Raw genomic sequence first — 25754 nt, 5'->3', positions numbered from 1 at the left:
CGCCCTCACCGCAACGGGGGCGGCGCAGCCAACGGCGGGGACCCGCACACACGGGGCACGCCGCGCTGCCACGACGGCCGCTCCCCGCCCGAGCCCCGCGTACACCGAAACGCCACGAATGCGTCAAGTTCAAGGAGTAAAGTAACACGAAAAGGATGGCTTTGGAGGGAGACGGGCCCGTGGCAGCGGAGGGCGCTGCGCGCCCCGCCGAGCCCCGCGGGAGGGCGGGTTTCCCCTCAGGCCGCGGCTGGGCCGCCGCCCGCTGCCCTCCCCCGGCGCCGGTCAGGCAGGGCGGCTCCGAGGGCGGGGCGGGAGCTGGCGGCGGCGGCGGCGCGGCCGGCCCAGAGGCCCTGCCCTGGCAGCGGGCCAGCGGGGGCGAGGAGGAGGAGGAGGAGGCGGAGGAGGAGGAGGAGGAAGAAGAGCCGGCGGCCCGCTCCGCCCTGCGCCGGCGAGGCGAGCGGGAGCTCTGAGGCGGCACCGCCCCTCGCCCGGCCGCAGGAGAAGGCCGGGGCGGGCGGGCCCCGCGCCTCCGCCATGTCCCAGGAAGGAGCCGCCAAGCTGCGCCTGAAGCCCAGGAAGGCGCCGCCGCCGCCAGCCCGCAGCCGGGAGCCCAGCCCTGGCCGGGAGCCCCCCCGGCGGCGCCAGTGAGTCCGGGTCGGGGAACGGCTCCCTCGCAGGGGCCGGGAGCCGCGGGCGCTGCGGGCCGGGGGCGGCCTCTCCCCACCGGGCGGGGGGCGGGCCGCGGGCGCTGCCGCCTGCCTGAGGCGCCTGAGGCGAGGGCGGGCCCTGCCCGCGCCCGGGCTCCGCCGGCTGCAGCCCCGCGCTGGCGCTGGCAGGGCCGGTTCGCAAAGCACCGCCCGCAGCGCCCGGACAAAGCTCAGGCGCCAGCTGCAACATAAAGCGCGGAGCGGCCCGCGCCTGCTGCGCGGTCGTTGGCACCGAATAGCAGCGGGACGGAGCCCCTGAGAAACGCTAACGTATGCACGTTAAGTTTTCTTTCTTCAGCATAAGGCTCAGAGGAGACCAGAAAGAACTCCTGGTTTTTCCAGCCCTCGAGTAAGGGCGTGTTGGAGAAAGGCGGGATGAGGAGGCAGCGAGCCGCTCCGTCCTGGTTTCAGCCTGGTAGCGTGAGCGAGCACGCCGCCAGCTCTGCCCCTTCCAAAACCAGGCTTCGGAAGGCCGATGGCTCTGCTGTTTGAGGGCTTGTAAGACTTGTCTCTAGTTTCTTCTAGTGCAGCGTCATTCCTGGACAGCGACCCACGAACATGCATCAGTAAGGAGTGGGAACGCTGGAAATAGTATTCTGCCATTAACAATTTGTCCTTCTCCTGAAATTGTCTTTGCACAGCATTACTAGTATAAAAAACCTTTAATGCTTACTTCATAGTTAAACCTGCCTAAGGCCTTCCTGGGATGGATCAGATCAAGTTGTTCAGGATAATCGGTAATTTCAGAGGGCAGTATGGGAACGGCCAAGCATACACAGGAACCAATGCAGTTGCCATCTTAGTGCCAAACACTTCAATGATTTCTGCGCTCAGCAGGTGTCAAGTTCAGTATTTGAGAAGAAAAAACAATGGCTACGCTTAACTGTTTTACTTGGAAGTGAAGACAGTAATAAATACCTTCATCTCATTTGTTACAAGTAGAAAGCATGGCTTTTAGACATTCTTTTAAAAAATTTGATAATTTTTTTTATAGCTGTACAAGTTACGTAAGTCATGGTAGACTGTAAAAATTAGTTTACAGGCTAGATAGCGTGTCTGTGTTCTAGAAAAATCTTGCTGTAGGCTAGACAGAGGTTCCCTGGGTAAACAAACAGTATTATAAACAGCTCAGTCTTTTTTTCATCCACAGGCTGTCTTGCCTCTCCTTTGAACTCAAAAATCTCCATTTACATACTTGCACCTACTGACAAATGCTTTTTACGTGCCTCCTTGTTGTTTGACGTGGCAAAGTTGCCAAATATTATTCTTGGTTTAGCACATACAGTGCTACTCAGAGAAAATAGGTAAGAATGGAATTTTATGTTGTACAAATGGAAAAGTTAAACACACGTTCAATCATAAACTCCCTACCTTGTTCTTAGCCATTAACAAAAGGAAAGGGGTCACCGCAGCCACTGAATGGGGCTGAAAGAGGCTCATGCACTGCCAGCTGCTGGAAGTTTTAAATTTTAAAACTTCTGTTGATAAATCACAGTTAAGGATAGCTAAATTTTTTTTGAAACATCAGTGTTAGAGGAAGGGTAAATCAAGTTAATAGGCAAACTAATAGCACAGACTATTTTCTTCCCTCTCTCCCACCCTGAAACTATTGGACTGTCTGTTCACAGGACATTGGCTGACAGATGTTCCTGGTTCGAAAAAGATGACTTAAATGAGCAGGAAGAAACATGGATTTTGCTACTGAAAGACATCAGTCAAGATTTACAATGCACAGATGGGCAAACAGTGCCCAGCTTTCCAGAGTTCTTTGGAAAGGTAGTGTGCTGTATCCTTGTTTGCACTTTGTGTCACTATTGTAAGCAGTACAGTCTGAATGATGATGTTAACAGGGGAAAAAATCTGAAATAGCTTTTAAATAGATGTGGATTTTCAGCTCTTTAGTCTCTACATACGGTGGTACGACTTAGCATTGTGTTGCAGGTAGCGTAAGGACAACTTACTAGGGGCTTTTTTTGCAGTATGGCAAATTCTTTAGAATATCGTGCTGAAAAGAAGTAACCTGTGTAAGTATACTGACTGCTCATAAGCACTAGCATTTCCCTAATGTAATAAAACTGGAAAAGGCAAACTGTAACAAGAAGTTAATTACAGTCACAGCCGTTCCATTGCTCCAGTGTTAGGCAATATAGTAACACAAAACCCATGGTCCTTCTAAAGTCAAATTTTTTTCCCTGAACAGGAGGTTGTTTTTTCATCCTTAGTCTCTGTGGGAGGTATTAAGAGAGCACCCTGTTGTACCAATTTAGAAATGTTAAGGGAAGACTCATATTGCGTAAACACCAAGAAGTTCTTGATTGCTTTGCAAGCGCTGAAGATGGATGTAAATAAAATGTTTTCTTCAGTGTAGTTCAGCCTTCTCGGTATTTGTAGTATGTTCAGCCTTGGGTTTATGTATTGATTGAAATGCATTTGTTTGAAGATATTGTGTGTGTGTGTGTGTGTGTCGTAGAGTTCCAAGGAAGAGAGTCTACAAAAACAAGAAGTCTTTACAGTTGGAACGAAAGACTTTCAGTGGGTATCATTCCCATCTTTTTGCAAAGAAAAACATCTAAACCCAAAGGATCTTAGCTCCCAGAGCCAGACTGACCATTTACATAAAGGACAGGGCCAAGCAGATAAACTGAAAAGTTTACCTTCTACAGCTGAGAAAACATGCTGTGTAACTATTACAGATCAGGCCAAAAATATGGTTGGGGAAGACACAAAAGAGATTTCAAAACTGAATGTAAGTCCTAAATCATGTAAACTCACTCAATACGGAAGTTCTACACACCACTTGGCATTGTCGCAAAGCTCTGCAAAAGCTTTTAGCTTTCAACAGCACTGCAGAGGGACAGTACAGAACAGCAGGGAAATCAGAAAAGAAAATGATAGGAAAGAGCTTCAAATACAAACGCATCAAGGGAACATTTCATTTGGCGAGGCCGGATATGTGCCTGCAGAAAAGAAGCCACCTCCTGGGAGCATACCTGGAACTGAAAGCTGCGAGGAGAAGACTGAAAATCAGAGTGAAGGATCTTCAACTCTTGACAGTTGTCCGATGTGTCTGATTCATTTTAGTGGAACGTAAGTTGGGTTTTGTTTTTTTTTTTTTAATAACGTCACAGTACACAAAACTCAAAATGGTTCTGGATGCATTCTCTATATACAAAATAATGAAAATAGACAAAACTTCTACTGTAAAAGAGTTTTTAAATTACTGTAATGTGGGCAGTGGGGAGGGTCACATCACAATCACAAGAATAGCCCTCCAAAAAAGGAAACTGAAAGCAGATGAGAAAGCATCCTTCCTCTATGAGAAATGTCCTGTTTCCTGTATCCTCCAGTTGGAGTTGCATGTGGAATAAGGTACTGGTTTTCTATCCTGTATCAATAACCTAATGTTTCCAAGGACAGCATTATTTGTCCTGAGCATACGGAGTGTGAGCATTGTCTTCTCGTAAATGACATTATCAAACTATCTAGCAGCAGGTAATAGCAACTACAAGAGCTTGTGGCAGATTGCAATGCTTCTGAGCGTAGGAGTGACTTACCCATTAAGCTTCTAGAGCACTTCTGCTATTGCTTAGGAAATGAGGGAGTGAAGGTGAGGAATAGTGTAAATAAGAGGATTTGACTTTTGTTTCTCACTGAACAAATTCTCTGTATTTGCAGACTGTCACAACTGGATATTGATGGCCATCTTGCCAGGTGCTTGTCTGAAAGCGCAGACGATGTAATGTGGTAAATCCAGAAGAATGAAGATCAAAGGAACAAGGCCAAGGATGAACCTTTCTCAAAGGAAAAGGAAAAGCGTGTCAAGGAAGGACATCTTTGTTGCGAACATGCTTAAGGATCACAAACCAATAACTCAATCGATGGTCAAGTGCTACCTGCCTGTTTGGGGTCTTTTTATTTTGAATGATCTCAAATGCATGTAAAGTAGTTCTAGCTCTGAAAATGGTGCTACAGGATGTCCCAGAGACCCCCAGGGAAATCAGTCTTGGCACTCCTGGAATCTGGGTACTTCTGAAAAAAGAATGTACTGTTGTAAATCGCTGAAGAACCTGTTTTGTCTGATGCACCATAGTTGTTCTGAATCTCTAAGTGTAGAAGAAAGCAGCTGAACAAAATATAACTATTATTTAATCTAATCCAAAAGTTTACTGACCTCTTTTTCTTCTAAACAGGCAATCTGTGAAAATAAGCTTAATTAAAAAGTCATTCAAGCTTATCATTTTTCATGATTTTAATACCTAAGCAAGAACTTATACTCACAGAATCAACTGTACAATCATAAATCTATGTTAAAACACAACCCAGACCAAGTAAAGGGTGTGGTTTTTTCATCTTTCTGAAGGAACACAGCTAAATTCATAACCTTCCTTTGTAGGTTTCTTAGTCAGTATCCACTTGGTTAACATGACTGCTCTCAGCTAACTAGGGTCCAGAAAGAGTACTTCTCCTGCCGCTTTCACAAGGTTCAATACAGTCAGCCAGCCAAAGCAGCTGCTTTTTGTATCCATCCCAACCCTGCCCACTTAGAAACCATCAATGTTTGCAAATAAAGAACACCTGAGAGTTTGTTTTGGCTAGAAGGTATTCAGAAGACTCACCTGCCATTTTGGTAACTTCTTAATATTAGCAGGTAAGCATTTTGTAAGCTTGAGAAAAGCAACCTTTTCCAAGAATGACAGTAAGTGACATTTAGCGACAGGTTAGTACCAACAAATGGAAGGGATGACATGAACTGGAGCAGGTTGTTCGTTTCCCCCGCGTACAGTTAATGTTTACTGACCAGGGTACCCTGCTCGTGCCGTACACCACGTCTCCCATCGCAGCCCTACACTCCAAATCGGTTCCTTGTCGACGGGCCACGTGCGAGAGTAGCACCATTGTGCCCGTTCAGCTCTTCCGATCGCAGCTGCCTTTGCATGCAGGGAAGAGTGCAAATCAGCTTAACAAACTTCAGTACCTGAATGGTTTTTTCTCTCTCGGCAAACCTCTGCCCTGGAGCGCAAAAAGGTACAGTTCGGGTGTGATCCAGTGACACAGGAGAAACATGGAATACAGTATCAAAACACTGGAAGAATCCTATAGATGTAATTTACAGTGGGGGCTCTTAAAGAGTGCAAGTTCTAGATAGCTCAGTTTACTGACAAATAATAACAGTCTATTAACTTTTTCATTAAAGTCTTTAATAGATGTGCAAGAATATAAATGATCTTAGCTGTTACGGATTAGTATACCATCTTCTGCACAATTAAAACTGGTCAGCAAAGATCCCAACTAATTAATTATACAAAACTACAAGAACATATTTACTGTTTTACAATCATTAAATTAGCTAGAATTTTTATTTACTATTTCAAATAAGACAACTATATATCATTACCAGATCCATTTGTAATATATTAGGATTTTTTTTTTCCAAACCACACATTTAATTACATCCTTCATTTTCTTTTATTTATAAAACAAGTACTTTATATAAAAAATTTCCCCTTCATCATGAACAGAACATTATTCAAACACTTGCACATGAGCAACCAAACTGGTATCCAGCAAACTATTTGGCAACACAGCGACATTGTAAATGCCTGTAAATTTTAAAATAAAAATCAAGTAGTCTTTACAATGTTTGTTTAGCAAATGTGTCTTTCTGTTCTTCCTTCCCTCCCTCCCAAAATGTTCTGAAACCTAGAAAAAAGGTTAAAAAAAACCCCCAACCCACATTTCTAATATTTCCATTTTAAAGTCCTATGCCCTAGCATGTCAAAGGACAGCTTAACCTGTCATATTTCCATTCATGAGCTGCCTGCACTCACTCTTCTAACTATTAATTAGTTTTATTACCAGGGGAGTTGAAAACACTGAAAGAAGAATTGTTCAGGGTAAATAAAGTAATTGCCAGGGAGAAGGGAAAAAAGGAGTACTTAAAAAATGTCAGATCACATTTAAAAGGTAAATGTTTCCTTTAGTAGATAATAAAGTATCTAAAGTCCAGGCATTTGAGGCAAGTACTTCTTACTGGTTAAATTACGTAGTGCTGATTAAAACATATTTTGCTTAATATGAAAAGCTACAGTCCAACGGAGAGAAACCCACAACTTAAATCTGAATGGGATTAATATAACTAAATAACCACAGGTCTGCATAATTGTGGCTAATGAGGGGATACAAAATGTAGATTGTTAATCAATGATTAATTGAAAATTTTAAACAATGTTTTGGCAGTCTCGTCCTAGCACCTCATGACTTGGATGTGAATCCGAAAGATGTCATGTTCAGCACCTAATGCAATGCTGTACCCTGAGAAAACCATATGTTAATGTAAAGAAAGTGAAAGCGTTGCAATTTATCCTGCATTTTACACCAAATTAGGTGAGATGTCATGGCACAGGGTTTCTCAATTTTTCCTTCCCACATGATTTTTTTCCTCTATCTCTACAACCCACACAGTATAGTTAAACCAAAATCTAGCAAAAAGAAATACTGCCTCTGCTGCTGTTACTTATGGAGGCAGGAACATCTTCACAAGCACCTGAAGTTTCAGATAGCAATGCGCACTTACTAATCCTCAAATGTAGCAACGTGAGCTTTTCCAAGCTGCTAAATTGTTAACCTTTTTTGTGTAATAAATCCGTCCCCCCACCCCCTTTCCACGAGAAGGGATTTGAATGTTATCTTTTGCTTTACCCAATTTCTTAAGATACTCATTTTTCTTCCATTAAAAAAATTTACTAGTTTGATGCAAATTGTTTTACCAAAACATCCCGTTCTCTTATGTAGAATGATTAGTTATTAATATACACTGCGTAATTGTAAGCAGACAGTTTATCATAAGTAGGAGGTGTGCTTTATCAGGAAAGTATATTTTATATTATGGTTATTCTAGATTTACTATTTAAACTTTAAGGCTATGCTTTAGTACGCTTTTGCTCTATTCTGGATATTTGTATTGTTGATAAAAATACTTTTCAAAAATCTAATATATAACACAACATCATTGTAGGTGTAGGCACTGCTTAAGTGTTTTCAGAAATCCTTTGTGTGCAAATTTAGTTTTCTTCAATCTAGACATTTTGGTAAATTTGGAGTTTAAAACAGATTTTGAAATTGATACTGTAAATTCTCATTTGGAATTAATATTGCTGAGTCACTCTGCATTTCAAATTCTATAAAGAAACAAATGAACATTAGGCTGCAGCTGTGAACCGTATGTTTCATATGTAAATGGTTACTTAGTATTAACAAGCAGAACTTACCAGGTTTAAGAACGTTCCAAATATGTAATAATTCTTCAATGCAGTTTATCCATTTAGGCACTTAAATCTTGTACCCAAATTTATGTTTTGATTGCTAATAAAACACAACTCCTTTTAAATATATCTGAGACGTTTAGACAGGTACCACTTGTGAAAAAAGGCATCAAAAATAAGCTTCAACACCACCGTAATATATTTTATTCTTCAGGATGTTACACTGCAATATTCTTCAATTGGTAGCTCATTGCATCAACTGTTTGCAGAAAGTGTGTAGACCTCAAAGTTGTTCAGAATCTCCTTTTCCAGGGATGCAATGAACGTTTCAATCCTTCATGAAACAGGCACAAAATGCAAATTCCTTCATTAATGAAGCCAGTTGTGTCAGTGCCCAGAACTTAAGAATCACTAAGTGGCAGAAGACACCCACCAAAATCATTATTCTCTTCTTTGATTTTCAGCAGCAATTTTTTTTTAATCATTGGTCTCCATCCAAAATCTTAACAGTTCCCCAGCCTCGCATGCATATACTGTAGTTAAGGATAAATTTAAATGTCATTCACATTGTCCACAACGAAGATGTCATTCCTTCATACTGTTTCTTCTGTTGACAGCAACAATGGATTAATATATTCAAATCCTTCAAATTCTGACTGATCTATTCGCTTTATTATATCTCTGAAAAACAAATAAAAGCATTTTTAGTTTGATCAATTGCAAATACTATTTTTGTTGCTGTACTTCTTCTTCAAAGAACAACAAAATACCTTATAGAAATGTATGTATATGAAGTTGTACAGAAGCAACAATAAATGGGAAAAAAAAAAAGAAGTCTCTGAACATACAAATACTTAACACTAATGTTTTGTCCCAATATCTAAAGCAATATGGCTGGAAAATTTGAAACATCTGATAAGAAGTTTCTCCTGCCCTTCCAGTTAGGCAACATGCATACTTATAGGGCCCCAAAAGAAGCATATAATAAACGACTGTTGTTTCATAATGCGAATTTACAAAGAAGAAAGATAGTTTGCTGTCAGCAAGGGCTGCTAATGTTATATGTAAGATAAATACTACAAAAGAGTCAAGCACAAAGCTAATACTTTTTAAAAAATACATATTGTGTGCACAGGAAATCCAAGGAAAGCCCTATGAATTGGTGCATATAAAAGAGAATTTATTTTAAGATGCGCTGTTCATAAAACTTCCCACTATAGGTGCGCATACACTTGCTATTTGTAATTTTGTTGTCAAGCAGAACCTGTAAAGCACAAATACGCCTTGCAATTCTTTGGTGTCACACAGAAACAATAACTGAAGCACTTCATGCTTTGGTTTCCATTCAGCTGTTCACTTCATATACGCTGGACTCTTGAGGAAGAGAGAACAGGTTGTGAACTATGGATCTACAGTACATAGGTAACACTTCTACAGAATTCAAGCTTGAGCACCTAGGCACGCAAAGATCCTCAGTGAAATCTCCAAATACATAATTACTTGAGGATGAAGACCTGCCACCCAAGAATGCAGCAAGAGAAAGACCCTGCAACAGTACATTTATTGCCACTGGAATAGACTCAACAGATTGCTAGTTATAGGGTTCATTTTTACAATCACAGATTGAATCAACATAACATTTATTTGTACAAATAAAAATGCCCTGAGCAACTAGCTAATCCTGAGGGTTGACCTAGGATTAGCAGGCACTTTACGAAAGAGGCTCTGAAATGGTGTTGGTCTGCCTTTCAGAGCAGTTTAGCTCTGTTGTGTAGCAACAAAGAGGGAAAACTGATAGAGCAGTTAGGCTGGAACGTGACAATCTTGTGCCTTTAATTAGGAAAGCCTTTGGATAGCATGCAACAGCCTCTGCTTGCCAACAAGGCATCCAACTACATGCAGTACTTCAGACAGCATCTAAGAAAGTAGAAATCCCAAATCCATTATTAAAATCCCAGTTCCAGAAGCAATACTTTAGAATGAGCTTCATTAAACATCTGATTAGACCCAAATATTCATTCTAGAACACCATCAATCAGTAGCTCTACAGACTTCAGTTAGAAATTGTAAATGCAAAGCACTGGAAATTTATGAAATACATTTTCTTCAAACATGAGACCAGTGAACAGGACAACAGGCTGAAAACATTTGGAAAAGAATGCATTATAGTTTTCAGCAGCAGGCATCTAGTCAGATAAGGAAAACCAAACGTAAATAAACGAAATATGCTGGGAAAATATAAGTGTATAACATGCAAACAAACCTTTGCTGCTCTCTCACAGTAAAGCTCACCTAAAAATCCCAGCTGCACAGATTTCAGGATTCTGAATCTTAAGATTTTTAATAAACCCAAAATCTCCTTTGATTCATTTTACTTCTGTATCAACGTGCTAAATAAGCAGCAGAAAGTTTCATTGTATTTTTGATAGAATTGCACAAAAATTTCAACACACCACACACACTACTATGCTCCTTCATGAGAAACAATATTTAAAAGTTCTTAAAAGGGTGTATTCTAAGCGCCATCTGACATTAGTTTCACACACTCAAGCCTTGAAAGAAAAAAGCACCTTGGGAAAAAAAGAATGGACCCCCCCCCCGAAGTGTTGCATTCCTCAGCAATTAGACACTAGGATTCTCACACCGACGCGTTTGGCTCACCCTCCACCCCTAGCTCTGAAAATACCTTTGTCATCAGACATACGCTACGTGCCTCAGACAAATGAAGTCAACAAGACTGTTCTTTAACATTTTCCCCCACTGCATGGAGCTTCCTCTTGTTTTTCCAAAGGAAGTTCAACTTCCAGTTTAAAATTTTTACACTTCAGCAAACCCTCAAAACAGTGTACAATTATTCTCTTAAAGAGTTTGGGCAAGCTAAGTCTCCTATCTACCTACCAAAACTATAGCCTGTCATCTTATATGCCACCTTGTATCTGAAGGAACTTTCTTCCTTCGTGTACAGCAATCACTCCTCAGCCTTCAAATTCCTTTATTAAGGCATACTTTTTCTCCCTGAAAAATTTTTCCACAGTACATTTAAATAATAGCTCTCTGTAAAATTTTCCTGCTGTCTCAAGCTTATTCTGAGACCCAAGGAGTTGTGCGTCAATTGTTTCTCCCGAGTACAGAAATGAGAGCTCCTGGGTCGGGAATCAAATTTCTGACTCTTCTTTCAGTGCCAAGCACAAGCTCAACAGAAAACCAATACTGCATTCTGAACTTTTATTAGAATACTAGGCAGTCTTCTAATACCTAAGAAGTATGATAAGTTATGCAAGATATGTAGGATAAAATAAATTTCAAATTTATTTTAACTTGACTACGCTCTAATGCTAAGTACATAGTCTATTCTCAGCAATTTTCAAGTCATCTATAAATTAATTTCCTAACATGCAATTGTATTTGGGGAAAAAGAAAAACATACTCATCATCTGGGGTTAGCTGCACAGGTTCGCTGGTGAACTGTGTATCAAAGTTATCCAAACCATAATCATCTGTGATCTGAGGCTGAAATGGAGGGGTTGCTTGCTTCTTTTCCAGCTAAGAAAAAAAAAAAGGGGGGGGGGGGGGGAGGGGAAAAATTAAAATATTGCATTTTTACAAAATCCCCTAGGAACATCAACATGCATTGGCTCTAGAGTACATGAACAGAAAAGTCACTATAGTTGAGCTTAATATCGGTGGAAGATATAAACATGTTAAATACAATCTGACATTAAGTTTTAGACTAGTAGATTTTGACACTAAATGGTATATGCTCATCCTGTTTATCCTATTGCTGTGTTTTAAATATAAAAAATTTAAAAATTATCAGAAATTAATAAAATTTTAAGTTTAAGACGACAGAAAAAGCTGTTTCCCAAGCCTCTTGCCTATATATTAAGAAAAAACATTGTTGCTCTATACATCTGGCTCAACAGTTTTTAAACTGAGAACATACTCCAGAAGCTGTCCATTCAAGCCAAGATGCTTTCCCAGAATATAACTCATTTTTCCCTTTTACAAACGCCTCTAAAGTTGCCTCTTGTAAAGGCAGCCTCTTAGATTACATCAAATCAACGTGACCAGACTTGTTTGTTAATGTTAATTCCAGCACAGAACAAAAAAGTAAGCAATATTTATGTCCCGATCAACCGCTAGCCACGTGGGTAAGCAATCATTAAAAGCAAGTAGTGCGAATCAACAAAATAGCTAAAGCAGCCCAGAATTTTATTCTGCAATTAAAATGTAACCATGAATACATTTACATACACTACTTCCTGCTACAGGAACTGGAAACCCATATTCATCTTCCTCACCAGGGTCAGTCAATAAAACATGGGATTTCTTTTTTTTTTTTTTAAACTCAAATAATGCTGTTGTAGTCATTAAGAACCTCTTCTCATTCGCTACACCAGTAGCATGTTCAACAGTATCTACGCTTTTCTGATTCAGGCAAATCCCTACTATCCTCCAGAGTTACTAGACTGCTTTTATCACAGGTTTGTGATACAGGAGCTGATGACAGATTAAACGTTATTATTTGTTTAAATCACTACCCACAGCAGTTCCAAAAAAGGTGCAAGAACTATACCTTTTTAAGCTTGTTTTCAAGTAGTCACAGTTCCAGGCCCAGTGGAAAATCACAGATAGGAGTTTTAACTTTTGGAAGCTGGTGGAAGCCTGAGCAACTGATCCAGCTGATAACTGGAAACCAGTGTATCAAAACCAGTCAATAATCAGGTTTTGCCGTTTTGCACGGCCAGCGAAGTTCTTGCCAGCTACATCACCACAAATGACAAGTAATACTATCATGTTTTCTGCGTTACATCTATCATATTACTGAGTCTCCCAGTCGAAATATTACCGAATAGGAAGCATCTTAAATTACAATAAACCAATGGAGCTCTTGTAGAACTATGAATTATTCGAATTGATTTATACTTCTCACGTTTTTCCTGAGGTTATTAATTATACACTACTCACTTTTGTGAACAGAATCCTCTTCCTCATGACTTGCAATTTCACACTGCACCCTAATATAAATGCTGTCTAACAAACCAAAGAAAGCTCTCTTCTGCTTCATAAAGAGAAAGAGGGAAGGAAAAAAGATCTCAAGTGCAACGTATTATTTCAATTGATGCTTGAACTCACTGGTTGCAAACCAGCATTAGCTGCCTCTCTCCCAGCCATACAGTCTGGGGAACGTTCAAACCGGTTCTTTCACATACTAAGCAGACCATGCAAGAGCCAAGCAATAGCTACTGCTCAATTCCTTCATACAAGCAAACAAGCTACTTCAAAGCATTGTATTCTGGAAAAATCAGTAACAGGTAAACAATACAGCTTAACATCAAAGACAGGAACTTAAATAATAAAAACAGTGCGAACTGAAGTGCATTGATAACACGCAACCAGAACAGCTAATTTTTCAAGCACTTTTTAGTCTCACTAGAAATCCACAGCATTTCAAAGACATTACATTGCTTAACACATGATTTTAGTTAAGTTTGTTCTACAAACATCTGTGTGTTTAATGGAAAGATGCTTGACCAAATACTAATGTCCATAGTTGTCAATACGCTGAGGTAATGCCTTACGCTACAAATACGTACTTCAGGGATGGAATATGACAAAGGCAACGAAGAATCTATTAACTCTAGAGGAGAGTTACTTATGAAAAAGTGTAACATTTTAAGAGTGTGAACTGTACCTTTATGCATTTCTAATGCCTCACTAGTTAGAAATAGTAAGAAAACCAAAATGTCTGTGTGCTACAGTAAGTGATGACAGAAAAATAGTAGAACTAAAACCAGTTAATACTATCTTCCATCCTAAATACAAGATCCTCACATCTACATATTAAGGAGAGGTATGGCAAAACTCTTTATGGGCAAAGAGGCCACTGAAGAAGTATTAGCTCAGTAAGTAAAGAATCATCACATTCACTAAGCATTAAGTAAGAAAATGTCATACACTGAAATCTAAAATTAGCTCACAAACTGACAATAAAAATTCATAGAATCATAGAATATCTCAAGTTGGAAGGGACTCATAAGGATCAGAGTGCACAAAATTACAAGCAACTGATTTAGGTTTTCCTGAATACTCTAGATTTACTCGCTATTGTGTGGCCATTTGGTCTGAGAAAATCTATTTCTTTAAAAGAAGCTGCTACAGTGACTGTGGACACTCACCTGGATTGCACTGAAATGAGTACTTTAGAAATATGCAGCTCTGAGTTCTGGCCTTAGCTTTCCCAAATCCCACACAATACTGACCACCGTACTTCCAGCATTTTCTCACATCCAACATCCTGCATCTCCTCTGCCTCCTCTCCCATGACCACATGTCCAGCTCTCCCCTTTTTTCCACCCCGGGCTACTCCAGAAACATAGGTTGTTGACTACCAACCAAGACAAGTGTCCTGATGAGACAGCTGCTTTTGAGACAGAACAGATAAAAGCTGAATTCCCCTGTGTTCCCCCGCTAGGGAACTAAATCGGTCTCGTCCACCAGAATGCTCATTTTCACATAAAACAGAACAGAGTGTCTTTGAGATCCGCCTGCCTTCAAAATAAGCAAAAGCTGATGAAACAGCTTAGAACTTATTAGGGTCGTAACTGGCAAATGAGCAGTACAGCGTGGAAGTCCCTCTTCCTTCACAAATATATTAATACCACCATTGCTGTAACATGAGCATTTGAAGGGAGCTATATTAAACCCTTCAAATGGAGGCTCCATTTGACTGAATGGAATCGAGACCAATTTCAACCTATACAAAATCATAGAAGCTGGATCAATCTCCCTTTCCCGATCTATCATCTTTCTCTTATAGCTCAATATGGAACACTCGGAAGGTATCACTGGAAGTTTAGTTCCCAAAGCATATACAACTACGTCATATATTCCAAACACTAAAACATATGCATCAATACAGTAAAAGGCAGGAAGATAAATCCGACATTTTCAACTTGCCATTCAGAAAGTTTTTAATTAAAAGAATTTTAAATGGCTAAATCCTACAAACCAACTGGCTTATGTATTTACTTCCGTATCGGTGAACTCTCAGAGGTGAACACCAAGTCTTAGGAATTTGGAGGTTCAGGCACAATTGCAACACATGGACCTTGGGAGTCCTGCAAGAAATGTTAAGATTACCTAGAAAATTCACCTTTGTCTCCAAAATGTCAATGCTTATTATTTATTTTTTAAATATTTGATTGAATCTCCTAATTTTTCTATTCAAAAATTCTGCCATTGTCTCTCACGCTCCAAAATTATTTTAGGACCCAACAGTGGCACTTCTTGTTAGCCACACAGACTGAGAAAACATAGTTTCATTAGAAACCCAACTTCAAAAGGATAACCAGCATGCTTGTTACAGAGCAAGGCACAGCAAATGATTAAACTGGCAATTAAATACACCATCTCAATGAAGATGCTAGCATATATTGCCTCATAAAATGTGCTTTTTTTATCAATTGCAGTTCTACTTTTTTATAATTATAGATGCTAGTAAATTTTGTGTCTTTTGTAAAAAGCACACAATTCTTGTAGCAACACTCAGCTGTTACTGAACATGAAAGAAAGTGAAAAGTTTAATTTGGCCCAGATTGCCAATTTAGCAATTGTTACAATCACAACTATATTATACATAACAGATAGCCATATATTTTCATAATTCTTCTATTTATGGCCATCTAAAATGCCAATTCTGCAAAATGTTTGCTTAATTGGTATGCTGCAAAGCTCTTTTAATTTAAGACAGCTCTGACTACATACACCAGTCTTGCACCCATAAATGGATTCGAGTCATTACTTTGCCCATAGAAGAAAATGATAGAAGCGTTTGAGATAAGAATGCAAAAAGAATGGTGTGAACCCTGATTTTCAGTGTTGGCACATATATCTCTTAACAGCCTTTCTGAATAACGCTTATAACACGTTTGCCAGCACTGCTATTTTCAGAGCGGAGCTTTCGAGCTACATTCTTTGCTGCCATGGTTGTTCGAAGTGGTCTTACAAAACACTAGGGATTTCCTATGTGTGATACAGTTAGGAATCTGGTTTTTCCATTTAACATTAGTGAATTAAACATTAATTACAAGAACAAAGGAAAACAAGGTAAATAAATCCAGGCTTCCAATACTAAGAGAGCGTGCTTGTCACTATCGCATGTCTTTTTTGTTCAGTGGGTCACCTAAGCAGAAATTACAAGACCTTAAACAGGATCAGCATCCCACTGTTACAGGCTTTGTGGGGAAAAAAAAAAAATCTCAGAGCTGTATCAGAACAGAGGTACGAAACTTCTTGCATGGATCCCCTTGCAGTGAGAGGGGGCATGCTCGGGCAGAATTGCAGGTGACACAGCAAATGGAAGGAGGGATAGCTGTAAATTCTGGGTAACACTGCATAACTTATGACAGGTGACGTTCCTATTCCTGCTGGAAGGAATCCTTTGGTCAGGTCATAAAGGGAAAAAGATGCCATAGCAAGTTTATTTTTTGTGCACCCCAATCGACAGTGTGGCTTAAAGACAGGAACACAGAATCTCAACCAGAACACTGTGTAACAGAGTTCGCACTGTAATATTAATGATACTCAAAGCTTCCAGAGAGGCCACAGACCATTTCACAAATTTATTGTCTCTGCAAAAACAAGAGTTTAACCTTCACTGGTAACAGCAAGTCAGACTGCGTAATTACTAAGCTTCATAACTTTAAGATCCTTATTAAATACCTTGAAAATTCTGTATGAAACTTAAATTGAACCTAGTGCAAAATTGAGTTTTTATGTAAGGGTAGAAAAGATGTTTTCAGAGAGTGAGGATAAGATTTCAAATTACGTTACATAACTCATTCACCACTAAAAATTTTCCTTTCAGTAATGATACCAATAGGCATGCAATTGATTAAAGAATAAATTGCTAGTTATTTCAGAATGAAGTTCTGGTTAAATGAATTCTTCCTGCCTTCTCTGAATTGTGGAGATAGTTTTTTTTCATAGGATGTATAACGCATTTACATTCCCCCTGTTACATTAAGGAATTTATCACCACAGAAGTTTGTACTTAAAAACTGTGGTTAAAATACAAAATGTTGCACCATTTTCCGACCGTTATTTTTGAGCTATACATCTATGCAACCTACATCGATACTCATGCTACAGGGCAGAAAATCGACCACTGTATGAATCAGAAGGAAATTAGTTATCTGTATGAGAAACATTGTAGGCTAGGAGCATTTGGAACCATTTTTACCTTCCTCTGAAGCTTCTGGAATTGGCTTTGATAGAGACAGGCTATCAGACTTGATCATTACTCTGATCTGTTAGGGCCTACGTGGTACATACAGTTTGGCTTAGCCTTGCTGGCCACTGGAGGTCACCGTTCCTCTAGAGAAATATCAGATAGAAAATCAACATTCAAGACTCCCTCTGGAAGAGACCTGATGACACTAACGGAACATCAAAAATCACAAGCTGTTTTCATGCAACACATCCTCAGTCATAACAGTATTAAATGACAAAGCGACAAGCCTCTTAAGATGTGGTTTTGTACGGAGATTGGACTTCCTTTCGAAGTTTTGTTTTTGTACTTTTCGTTTAAAAATTAAAGTACGTTAATCAGGCTATTAGCCAACCACTGCGTGCCTTTTGCCGGGAAAGCAGCAGATAGTCTCCTTCTGTTTCACCATTTTGAAATACTAAATGCTACGCAGTATTTAGTACCAGTTGTAATTTTTAATTTTTTGAACCCTTGTTTGGTATCTGCTCATGCAGAAGCAAAGCCCAGCTCTCTGTTAACGTTAATTACTGTGAAGCTGCCAGTAAGGTGAGATCCATTTTAAAGAAATGGCAGCTCTGCAGCTTGCACTGTGTCTGCACTCTCTCCCTCTGATTAAAGCTAAGCTGTCTCATCAGCCACGCTGGACCTAACTTCTTCTTCCGAGATTTAAACAATCCACCACACTGTTTAGGTTTCTGTTCATTTTCTACCTACTATTTCCAGCAATCTACCTGCAATTTCCAGACTTTTTCTACTTTTGAGCCAGAGATGGCAAACTAAAGCACCCTAACAATTTAAAAAAAAACCCCAAACCTCCTATAGATACACATCCTCCTCCCTCCCACTTTTTTTTTTTTTTTTTTTTTTTAAATGAATTAGTGAATTTCCAACACAGACTCAGGTTAAAACTTCCCATTTGGACATCTGTCTCACCACGTTACAATATTTACTCTGGTTTATGGAAAGTACTATTTTTTCTGCAGTGAGAAATTTAGTATTTTCATGTTGACATTTAGCCTTCTTTGGTCCCAGTAAGACAGTAACAGAACGCCACAAATGCCATGGAATAGTTTGTTCCGAGTACAGGAAATTCAATAACAAATTCAGAGATCACGAGGGTCATCTGGTATCGCTGAGAATTAACAAGTTATGCAGCTAGATCATTTGATAATCTCTCTTCCAAGATGAGAAAGGAAACGTACATACTATTTCAATTCAGACCTCCACACTGTTTCAGTAAAACTTTCATTATGCTTTCTCCTTTTGAAGTATATATCTATGTTGCTACAAAACAAGAGTGATTAATCTGCCCCAGCATGCTCCTATGTAGGAAATGTGCTTTATTATTCAGGGTACCTAGGAAGAAAGAAAACTCTTTAAGGAATCTAGCCCTTTAATCTGTAGGGAGGTAACAGGGATTTTCCTGGATAAATTTCAGAAAAGGCTGAGCCTTGTACTCCCTTGTTTAGGCTGTTTTTTTCCTATAGATCCACATCATAGTCCTGCTTCCTTTCAAGAAACGGGATCCGCTTCAGTGTGGCCGAACAAGTTTGGAACTGCGTGAAAGCACCTCCCGAACAGCACGAGGCAGCAAAGCAGTGGTTTTCCACTGCAGACATAAGGCAGCTGATGACAAGAGGATGGAAAATTTCATACTTTTCTGCAGAGGACAGAAAACTAGCTGATTTTCCTATCATTACTTAAAGGAGTACTGCCACAGGCAAAATCACCCCATTTGTATGATTTTACAGTTGTGAAAACACATTCAGGAAAATGTACACAAGATAAACAGCTTGCATAGATTTTAACCATAATTAAACTAAAAATAGCTCCACAACCTTTTGACAAGCCACCTCAATTAGAGATCTTTCTAGTTCTCAGTCTCGCTTCATTCCCAACTTAAATTCCAACCTTCCGGTATGTAATGAATGTGGATCACATTCATCATATCCTATTCGCAATTACAGAAATTCAGTAAAATACATTTTTACAGTGATTGATGGGTGATGGATGGTACTTAAACTATCTGCTTCACTGCAGTTCAGTGTTTTATTGTCCATTAAACCAAGAGATAGGAGATTAAAAGGATGTGATTTAGCTTCAGTAAAAATAAAAAATTAGTATGATAACTAAATTTCCAAATATAATAATATAGGGCAAGAGTAATAACATTTCAAAAGCCCCCAAAGCTGTAAGAACATGTAATGTTTATGATGAGCAAATTTAAACAATTTTGTTGTAATAAAAGTCATGTATGTTTTGTCAGAACTCCTGTATAAAGAAATGAATGACCATTTTTCTTTCTGACCCCTTACCACAGAGTCCATCACGGATCACTGCCCAAGATTAAAGACTCAACTCTGACTCCTCTGGTTCCCTAGTTAGTATGGTGGTAGTGTGGTTTTGAAGGCTTACCGTATTAAGAGTAAAAAAGGCTGAAAATAATTAGGAAAGAGGAAAATTTATTTTGATGATAATTGTAATTGCGTTTTTAAGATTTGTCTGGAAAGATCTCTACGATCTCTATCCTCCCCCAGAAATGCAAGTAAAGAATTTTTGGTCCAGCCTTTTGAGTCTGGAGGTAGCAGTCTTACGGTAATAGATGATGGTCAGTTATCACCCAAGAGCGGCTCTGATGCAAAAAGCCTTGCTCCCTTTTCCAGATTTATTCTTGACCAGAGACACTTTTTCCTGTGAATGCTCATGGTGCACTCAGTCAACCTTCTCCCTGGCTCCAACTTCCTTGCAGGTCTGGGTGGAACGCACCGAGAAGAGGGATCTTCTACACCAAGACCTGCAAATTCTCTTAAAGGTCTTGCAGATCCTGCATGCTCTTTAGTTGTATCTGACTAACACCGAGTAGTACTCAATTTCATTAGTAACCTTTCGAAAGCTTTTTCTGAAGAAGGTTCTCCAGCTACAGTGAGGAATGCATTACACCTATCATGCCCATATGTTCTGAAGTTCAGCTGCATTCTGCAGAGGCCTCCGTGTTGCTGCGTAACAGTTAACACTAACGGATTGATAGCTTGAGTATGTACACCACTCACGTGTTCTCCCCACAGCATGCCAAGCAAAACGGGCAAACTACATCTCCCAGAAAATCCTTTCGCCACCACTCAATGTAACATTTTTCTTAATCTCCCTGGTTATTCTTATGGACTATATATAAATTATTGTCACTTTCAAGATAAAATTATTCAAAATGCAACCAGATCTTTCCCATTTAAAACAGAAGTTTATACAAACTGTATTGGCTCCCAAATTCTTAATTTGATATATTTTATAGGTCAGTTTCATAGGAAAAAAGGGAAGGCTTCTGTGTGTTTCAAAGCAATACTAACAAAAGCGAAGTTTACACGAATAACAAAATTGCGTTCTCAGAACAGAAATGAGTTGCTATAGTAACATTTTCTGTAATAATTAACAAAAGAACCCAACAAATTCAACTACATTAAATGCTATCTGAGAGAAATGTCAAAATACTTAAGTAATATACGTTACAAGCCAGGCAACAGGCACCAATATAATTAGTGTTCGGCATTTAAAAGTAGAAGTGCATAAATAATTTGGCCATTTAAGTTTTTTCAAACTTTGTAGATTACACTCAGGACTGAAAAATTCCCACACAGATGCTTACTGCTGCAATACAAGAGTTAGCACAATATATATTTACTTCCTGAGGAACAGCATTTGTGCTCAATTAGAGGAGACTGATTTCTGATATATCATAGGTCATAAATAAAAATTGTAATTGTACTTTAGACCTTAAGACTCAGGTTTCTAGTTTAATGTTCTGCAGAGTTGCAAAGGACATAAGACTGTAGTAAGTAAAACTTGCTATTTAGGAATATAAGCATACAAGTATGGGAAAGCTACTGATTATATTTAGCAGGAAGGGAAACCTATGCCAGATTAACTGCAACGCATTTATGCAGCGTAAATAGCTTACCTGAATTAGCCTTTAACCTGAAAGACTTATCTCACCACAGCAGTGCAGACAAAAATCTGTCATGTAGTCAAATTTGTAGTTGCACAGATACCAACATTCTAATTCTAATATTTATATTCAGTTAAAAAAAAAAAAAGCCAAAGCTACAATCTCCATAATCTAACTTAAAAAAAACCCAGGTAAGCATAATGTAAGTGAAAAGTAGTTACCACTGACCAAAATGATTACTTGTATTACTAACATGGGTAGGAAACCTGGTTTTAGGCCAGGATCTCTCATTATGCTTGGCACAAAGTAAACAACAAAAACGGGATCAATCACAGGAAAAATCTTGCATTCCAGGTTTAAGACAAGAGCATGATGAGTAGAGATGGAGATATGAGGAAATCATGAAACTGTAAGTGGGCAGCGAATCTCAATACATCAACATCCCATCAGTTATCGGGTCTTAGAAAACACCACGAAATGAAAGTTGTTTGGGAGGGGCTAATTTTGTCTTCCTTACAAGATTGGCAGCATGAAAAAACCAGCAAAATGAATATTTAAAAATTGAAGTAGGGTGGTTAGACTGTCATTAGGAGTCAGTCATAGCTATGCATTAATATTTCAGCAGCAAGACATTCAACTAGATGTTAAACATCAGATTGCCTCTTATGTTATACTCAATAAAGCATAGAAGCACTCTTAAATAAACCATACAGTGAACTTGCAGCCTTTAACTTGAGAAAATGAGTGAAAAAAATATGTTGGTACAGCTCTAGAAAAAAACCTACTGCTTCTGTACACAGCTAACAGCAGCCATGGCTTTCTAGTTCTTTTTTCAGCATACAATGGATAAATACCATAAAAACAGGCACTAGCGTAAGAATAGACTTCATGTACAGTCAAAAAAAGTTTGTCTTGGTACTTCCCTGAATGCTATTAAGCCATCCTACACGTAGAGTGAGTAATCTAAAACATTCTTAGCTGTGCCACACACAACTCAGATGACTAACACTAGGGGAAAAGAAAATGTTTACGGTATATGTCTTCACTTTACCATTACTTATTTTTCCATTTCCATTCCAACTCAAGCTTCACACAGAAAAAAAACTTAGCATTAGAGTCTTGTTTCCTTGTGTTTCAACTTGAAAAGATTTGGAAAAACTTTTAAGTCAAAATCTTTTCTACTCATCACCTGCATTTCAAAGAAAATTCTAATAATTAAAAAAGCTTTCCAAATATTTTTTCATTTTCTTCTGAATACATTTCCCAACACACTTACTGGAAATTTAGCTTAAAATTTAGCTGACATTTTAGATCCTCCTGGACAGCAATGCCCTAATCATGTCACAAAACAGCACAGACTACCACCTAAATCTTTCCATTACTTTTTTAAAAAATAGATATGTAATAACAAAGCTTTCAGCCAAAAAATAGGTAAATTTAAAAAAAAAAAAATCAAAATTCAGATCAGCATAAATGTTGACCAAGAAGTACCAATTGCAGTTAAGAGTTTCTTATACCAAAAAGCAATACAAATCCAACAGTCTTCTCTCGCTTTCTCTCTCAAAAAAACCCTCTGCAAAACAGAACAGAAACCCTGCAGTGCATGATGCTTACGCTCTACCACAAACTCAAGCAAGTTACGTTATAGTACCACCAGGTAGCTAACATGAAAAATAACACTTAGGCTTAAGGGAGAATACAAAACAAGGGATGTCTGACAAAATTAAAGACAGCCTTCATTATATGAATAATTTTGTAAACACCAGGTATTTTAAAACACTCGCTCCTTATGTAGTCAGTGTCTTCTCTGAAGAATGTTAACAATGAAGGTCTGAACAGCAGGCTTCAGAGTAAAAATGTGATCACGCAGTTTTCTCTCCTCCTCTGAACCTCTTTCATGTTATTACAGGCGCTGCTGCCTGCCTGTTTCTACACTTCCTGTAGACTTCCTAGGACTATGAAAATATTATGCGCATATTTTTTCACTGTTCAACTAGGTATTAAAAAATGTAATGCTGATCAGGCAGTGTTCCTGACTTAATTGTTTAATTACTCAAGTGTCAATAAACGTAACAATGTCATTTCTGTGATGGTTTTCTACGATGAAGACAGAAGTAGGCACAATTACCAAGTAGCCGTACAATTTCAATAAAATTTTATGCCTGCAAAACCACTGAAATGGAAGTCATCTACTCCACCATAAACTAAAGACTTCCCTCACACCAGCAGTTCAAGAAAACCTGAAAATAATCATCAAAGAATCATTTTAAATAACCACACTGCTTTCAAGCCACATCCTTAAGAAAAAACAAAAGCCTGATCCTACTCATGCCTACTCATGTTACTGAATCCTGTTACCTACCTGAATAATCCTACTGATTTTAAAAATTGTATTATTTGTAAATTCAGTCTTCTTTTTTTTTAAATGTACAAGTAGACTACAAATGCTTCAAGTATCTGAAGCACCTCATCTTCCACGGTCGTATCTAAACTGGTTTCATGAAACTTTACCCAGTCTGTTGGCTGTGTTGATCAACTACTAATCCCCCTGTCAATGCAGAAAGGTTTCTAATCAACAAGAGAAATGAAGTACTGGAATAGCATTCCGATATGCTGTCTTTGCTAGTCCGCACTTCCTTTTTCAATGGAGCTCGAAATGTTTACTGATAGGACTATACAAAGTGACCACCCAGAGCAGTAAGGCACCGACGTCTGATACTGGAAATCCATGCAGCCCTTCACACTACAGCTGCAGGCACGTTGCATGTATGCTGGGTAAATTTTATAGTTTGCAGAATCTACAAATAGAAACCAAGGAATAAATGGTTCCACCAACGCTTTAATATTTTTTTTTTTTAAGTGTTCTCTAAAATTCAGCATGTATTTTAAAAATGATACCCACAAGTTGTAACCATTCTTAGAGTTTGGAAGCAAGCCAGATTTTTGGTCATGAAAGAAAGCTTGCTTCCGTTATATCACCTGGAGAAAGGAAAATTTCTTTTACATTTATGGAATTGAATTTCACTGTTTTTAATGTGGTTGTTACATACACGCACAATTAATAAACTAGAAGAATCTATTCCTTTTGAACACATATAAACAAAAGTAATTATTTTTACCAGATCCCAGTCTATGCTGCGGAAAAATGTATGAGACTTGATATCAGAAAATCCTGTCTGCGGCTGACAACCAAGCCTTTCTTTGGGATCCTGCAGAAAACACAGACACTCGTATTACATACGCTAAGCCAGTTACAGCCCATGTTTGTCAAAAGCCGACATACGACTCCAGCATTCCCTATTAGTACACAAACTGCTGCTAAGATACACATATTATGGCTATCAAGGGACTTTTTGTTCTTTTTCTTTTTATGAAGTTTGTTTGAAATTTCATTTTTAAACAATATTTTACATTTCTTCTTACATTTTACAATTCTTAAAATAAAAAAATCTAGAATTTTTTTTTAGTAATGTATAATTCATATCCTTCTTTTCTCCATTAAAAATGATAGTGGTTCTACAGATTTCAATCAGCTTACTTAAATGAGTACTAAGTATTACAGAAAAGAGTTTATAAACAAGCCTATAGCTATTTTTTCCACTAGGTGCAGGCTTTTAAATCAAGTCTGTGCCGTGGAATTCCCTCAGTAAATTAGCAACTAAAGAAGTGGGATTTTTTAACATACAGGATACCAAGGTTTTATAGATTTTCTTAATAGTAAGCAGATTAACTTCTTAGCTGTATTGCTTTCAATAGGAAGCTCTGACTTCCAGATCTTAGATGCTAAAAATAAGAGAATGTTATTTACCTTGTTTAAAAATCCTTTTAACACATGGGAAGCCTTGACAGAAAGAAACCTTGGAATCCGGATTGGCTTCTCAAGAATAACTGTTACAGGTTTAAAAACAGCGATATTGTTTTTTGTTTTATGACATTGACCATGATTTCAATACAAACACTGTATTATTTAAATATGTTATCATTTGGAAAATGGGAAGATATGGTAATTATTTTAAATAATGCAAACAAAAGGAGCTACAGTAATTCAAGGCACTGTTATACTGACATTTCAAGATTTCCTAAAAGAAATGTTAGCTTCATTATCTTTTTCTATTGTTTGCCGTATAAACAGGGAATAAAACTTTTTCAGTGTCCTCAGTATATGGAAAAGTGTGATTTTAAACAGTAATTGATTAATATTAGGCTCGTCAAGACCACCATGGCAGATTGTTACACAACTGCAGTAACTAGTTTAAAGAATGGTTCTGCGTATTAGGGAGTAGGCAACTTCGCAATTCCCCAAACTGTTACAGAGTTTCTATTGTAATAAATATGGCAAGTATTACTACTTTTGTTTAGAAAAATTCATACACCACTATCCCTGAAGGGTAAAACTGTAAAAAAGTTACATTAATTTCATCAGAAGTTTAAAAAAAAAAAAAAAGAAAGGTATCTGGAGCAAAACTACACATTGATATGTTTCTGTCAAAAAGATCCTCCTATCCTCTCATGTAGCACTGAACTTTAAAATTCATTCTTGGCCTGTGGACTGCCTTCTAACAAAGATATCATTC

General features: G+C 38.5%; 2 protein-coding genes across 3 annotated transcripts in view; one reads left to right on the top strand and one right to left on the bottom strand.

Annotated features, from left to right (window-relative positions):
• The first annotated feature begins 534 nt into the window (after positions 1-534).
• On the top strand, positions 535-4623 carry FAAP20 (FA core complex associated protein 20). The gene is made up of 6 exons (XM_075721735.1): positions 535-644; positions 1233-1273; positions 1858-2011; positions 2336-2483; positions 3178-3794; positions 4383-4623. The coding sequence occupies exons 1-6, from the start codon at positions 535-537 to the stop codon at positions 4453-4455; spliced, it is 1143 nt and encodes a 380-aa protein (XP_075577850.1). The 3' UTR covers positions 4456-4623.
• A 3939-nt stretch (positions 4624-8562) lies between these two features.
• The window catches only part of PRKCZ (protein kinase C zeta), a 68414-nt gene continuing 51222 nt past the window's right edge, over positions 8563-25754 (bottom strand). For both annotated transcript variants that reach the window (XM_075721505.1, XM_075721506.1), the window contains exons 15-18: positions 24989-25068; positions 24300-24389; positions 11397-11512; positions 8563-8650 (exon numbers count right to left, since the gene is read on the bottom strand). In XM_075721505.1, coding sequence (XP_075577620.1) covers positions 8563-8650; positions 11397-11512; positions 24300-24389; positions 24989-25068 — 374 coding nt within the window. The remainder of the gene's footprint in view (positions 8651-11396; positions 11513-24299; positions 24390-24988; positions 25069-25754) is intronic.

Source organism: Pelecanus crispus, chromosome 15 (genome assembly GCF_030463565.1).
Source record: "Pelecanus crispus isolate bPelCri1 chromosome 15, bPelCri1.pri, whole genome shotgun sequence".
Classification (NCBI taxonomy): domain Eukaryota; kingdom Metazoa; phylum Chordata; class Aves; order Pelecaniformes; family Pelecanidae; genus Pelecanus; species Pelecanus crispus.
This window is presented reverse-complemented; position numbering and strand designations above follow the sequence as displayed.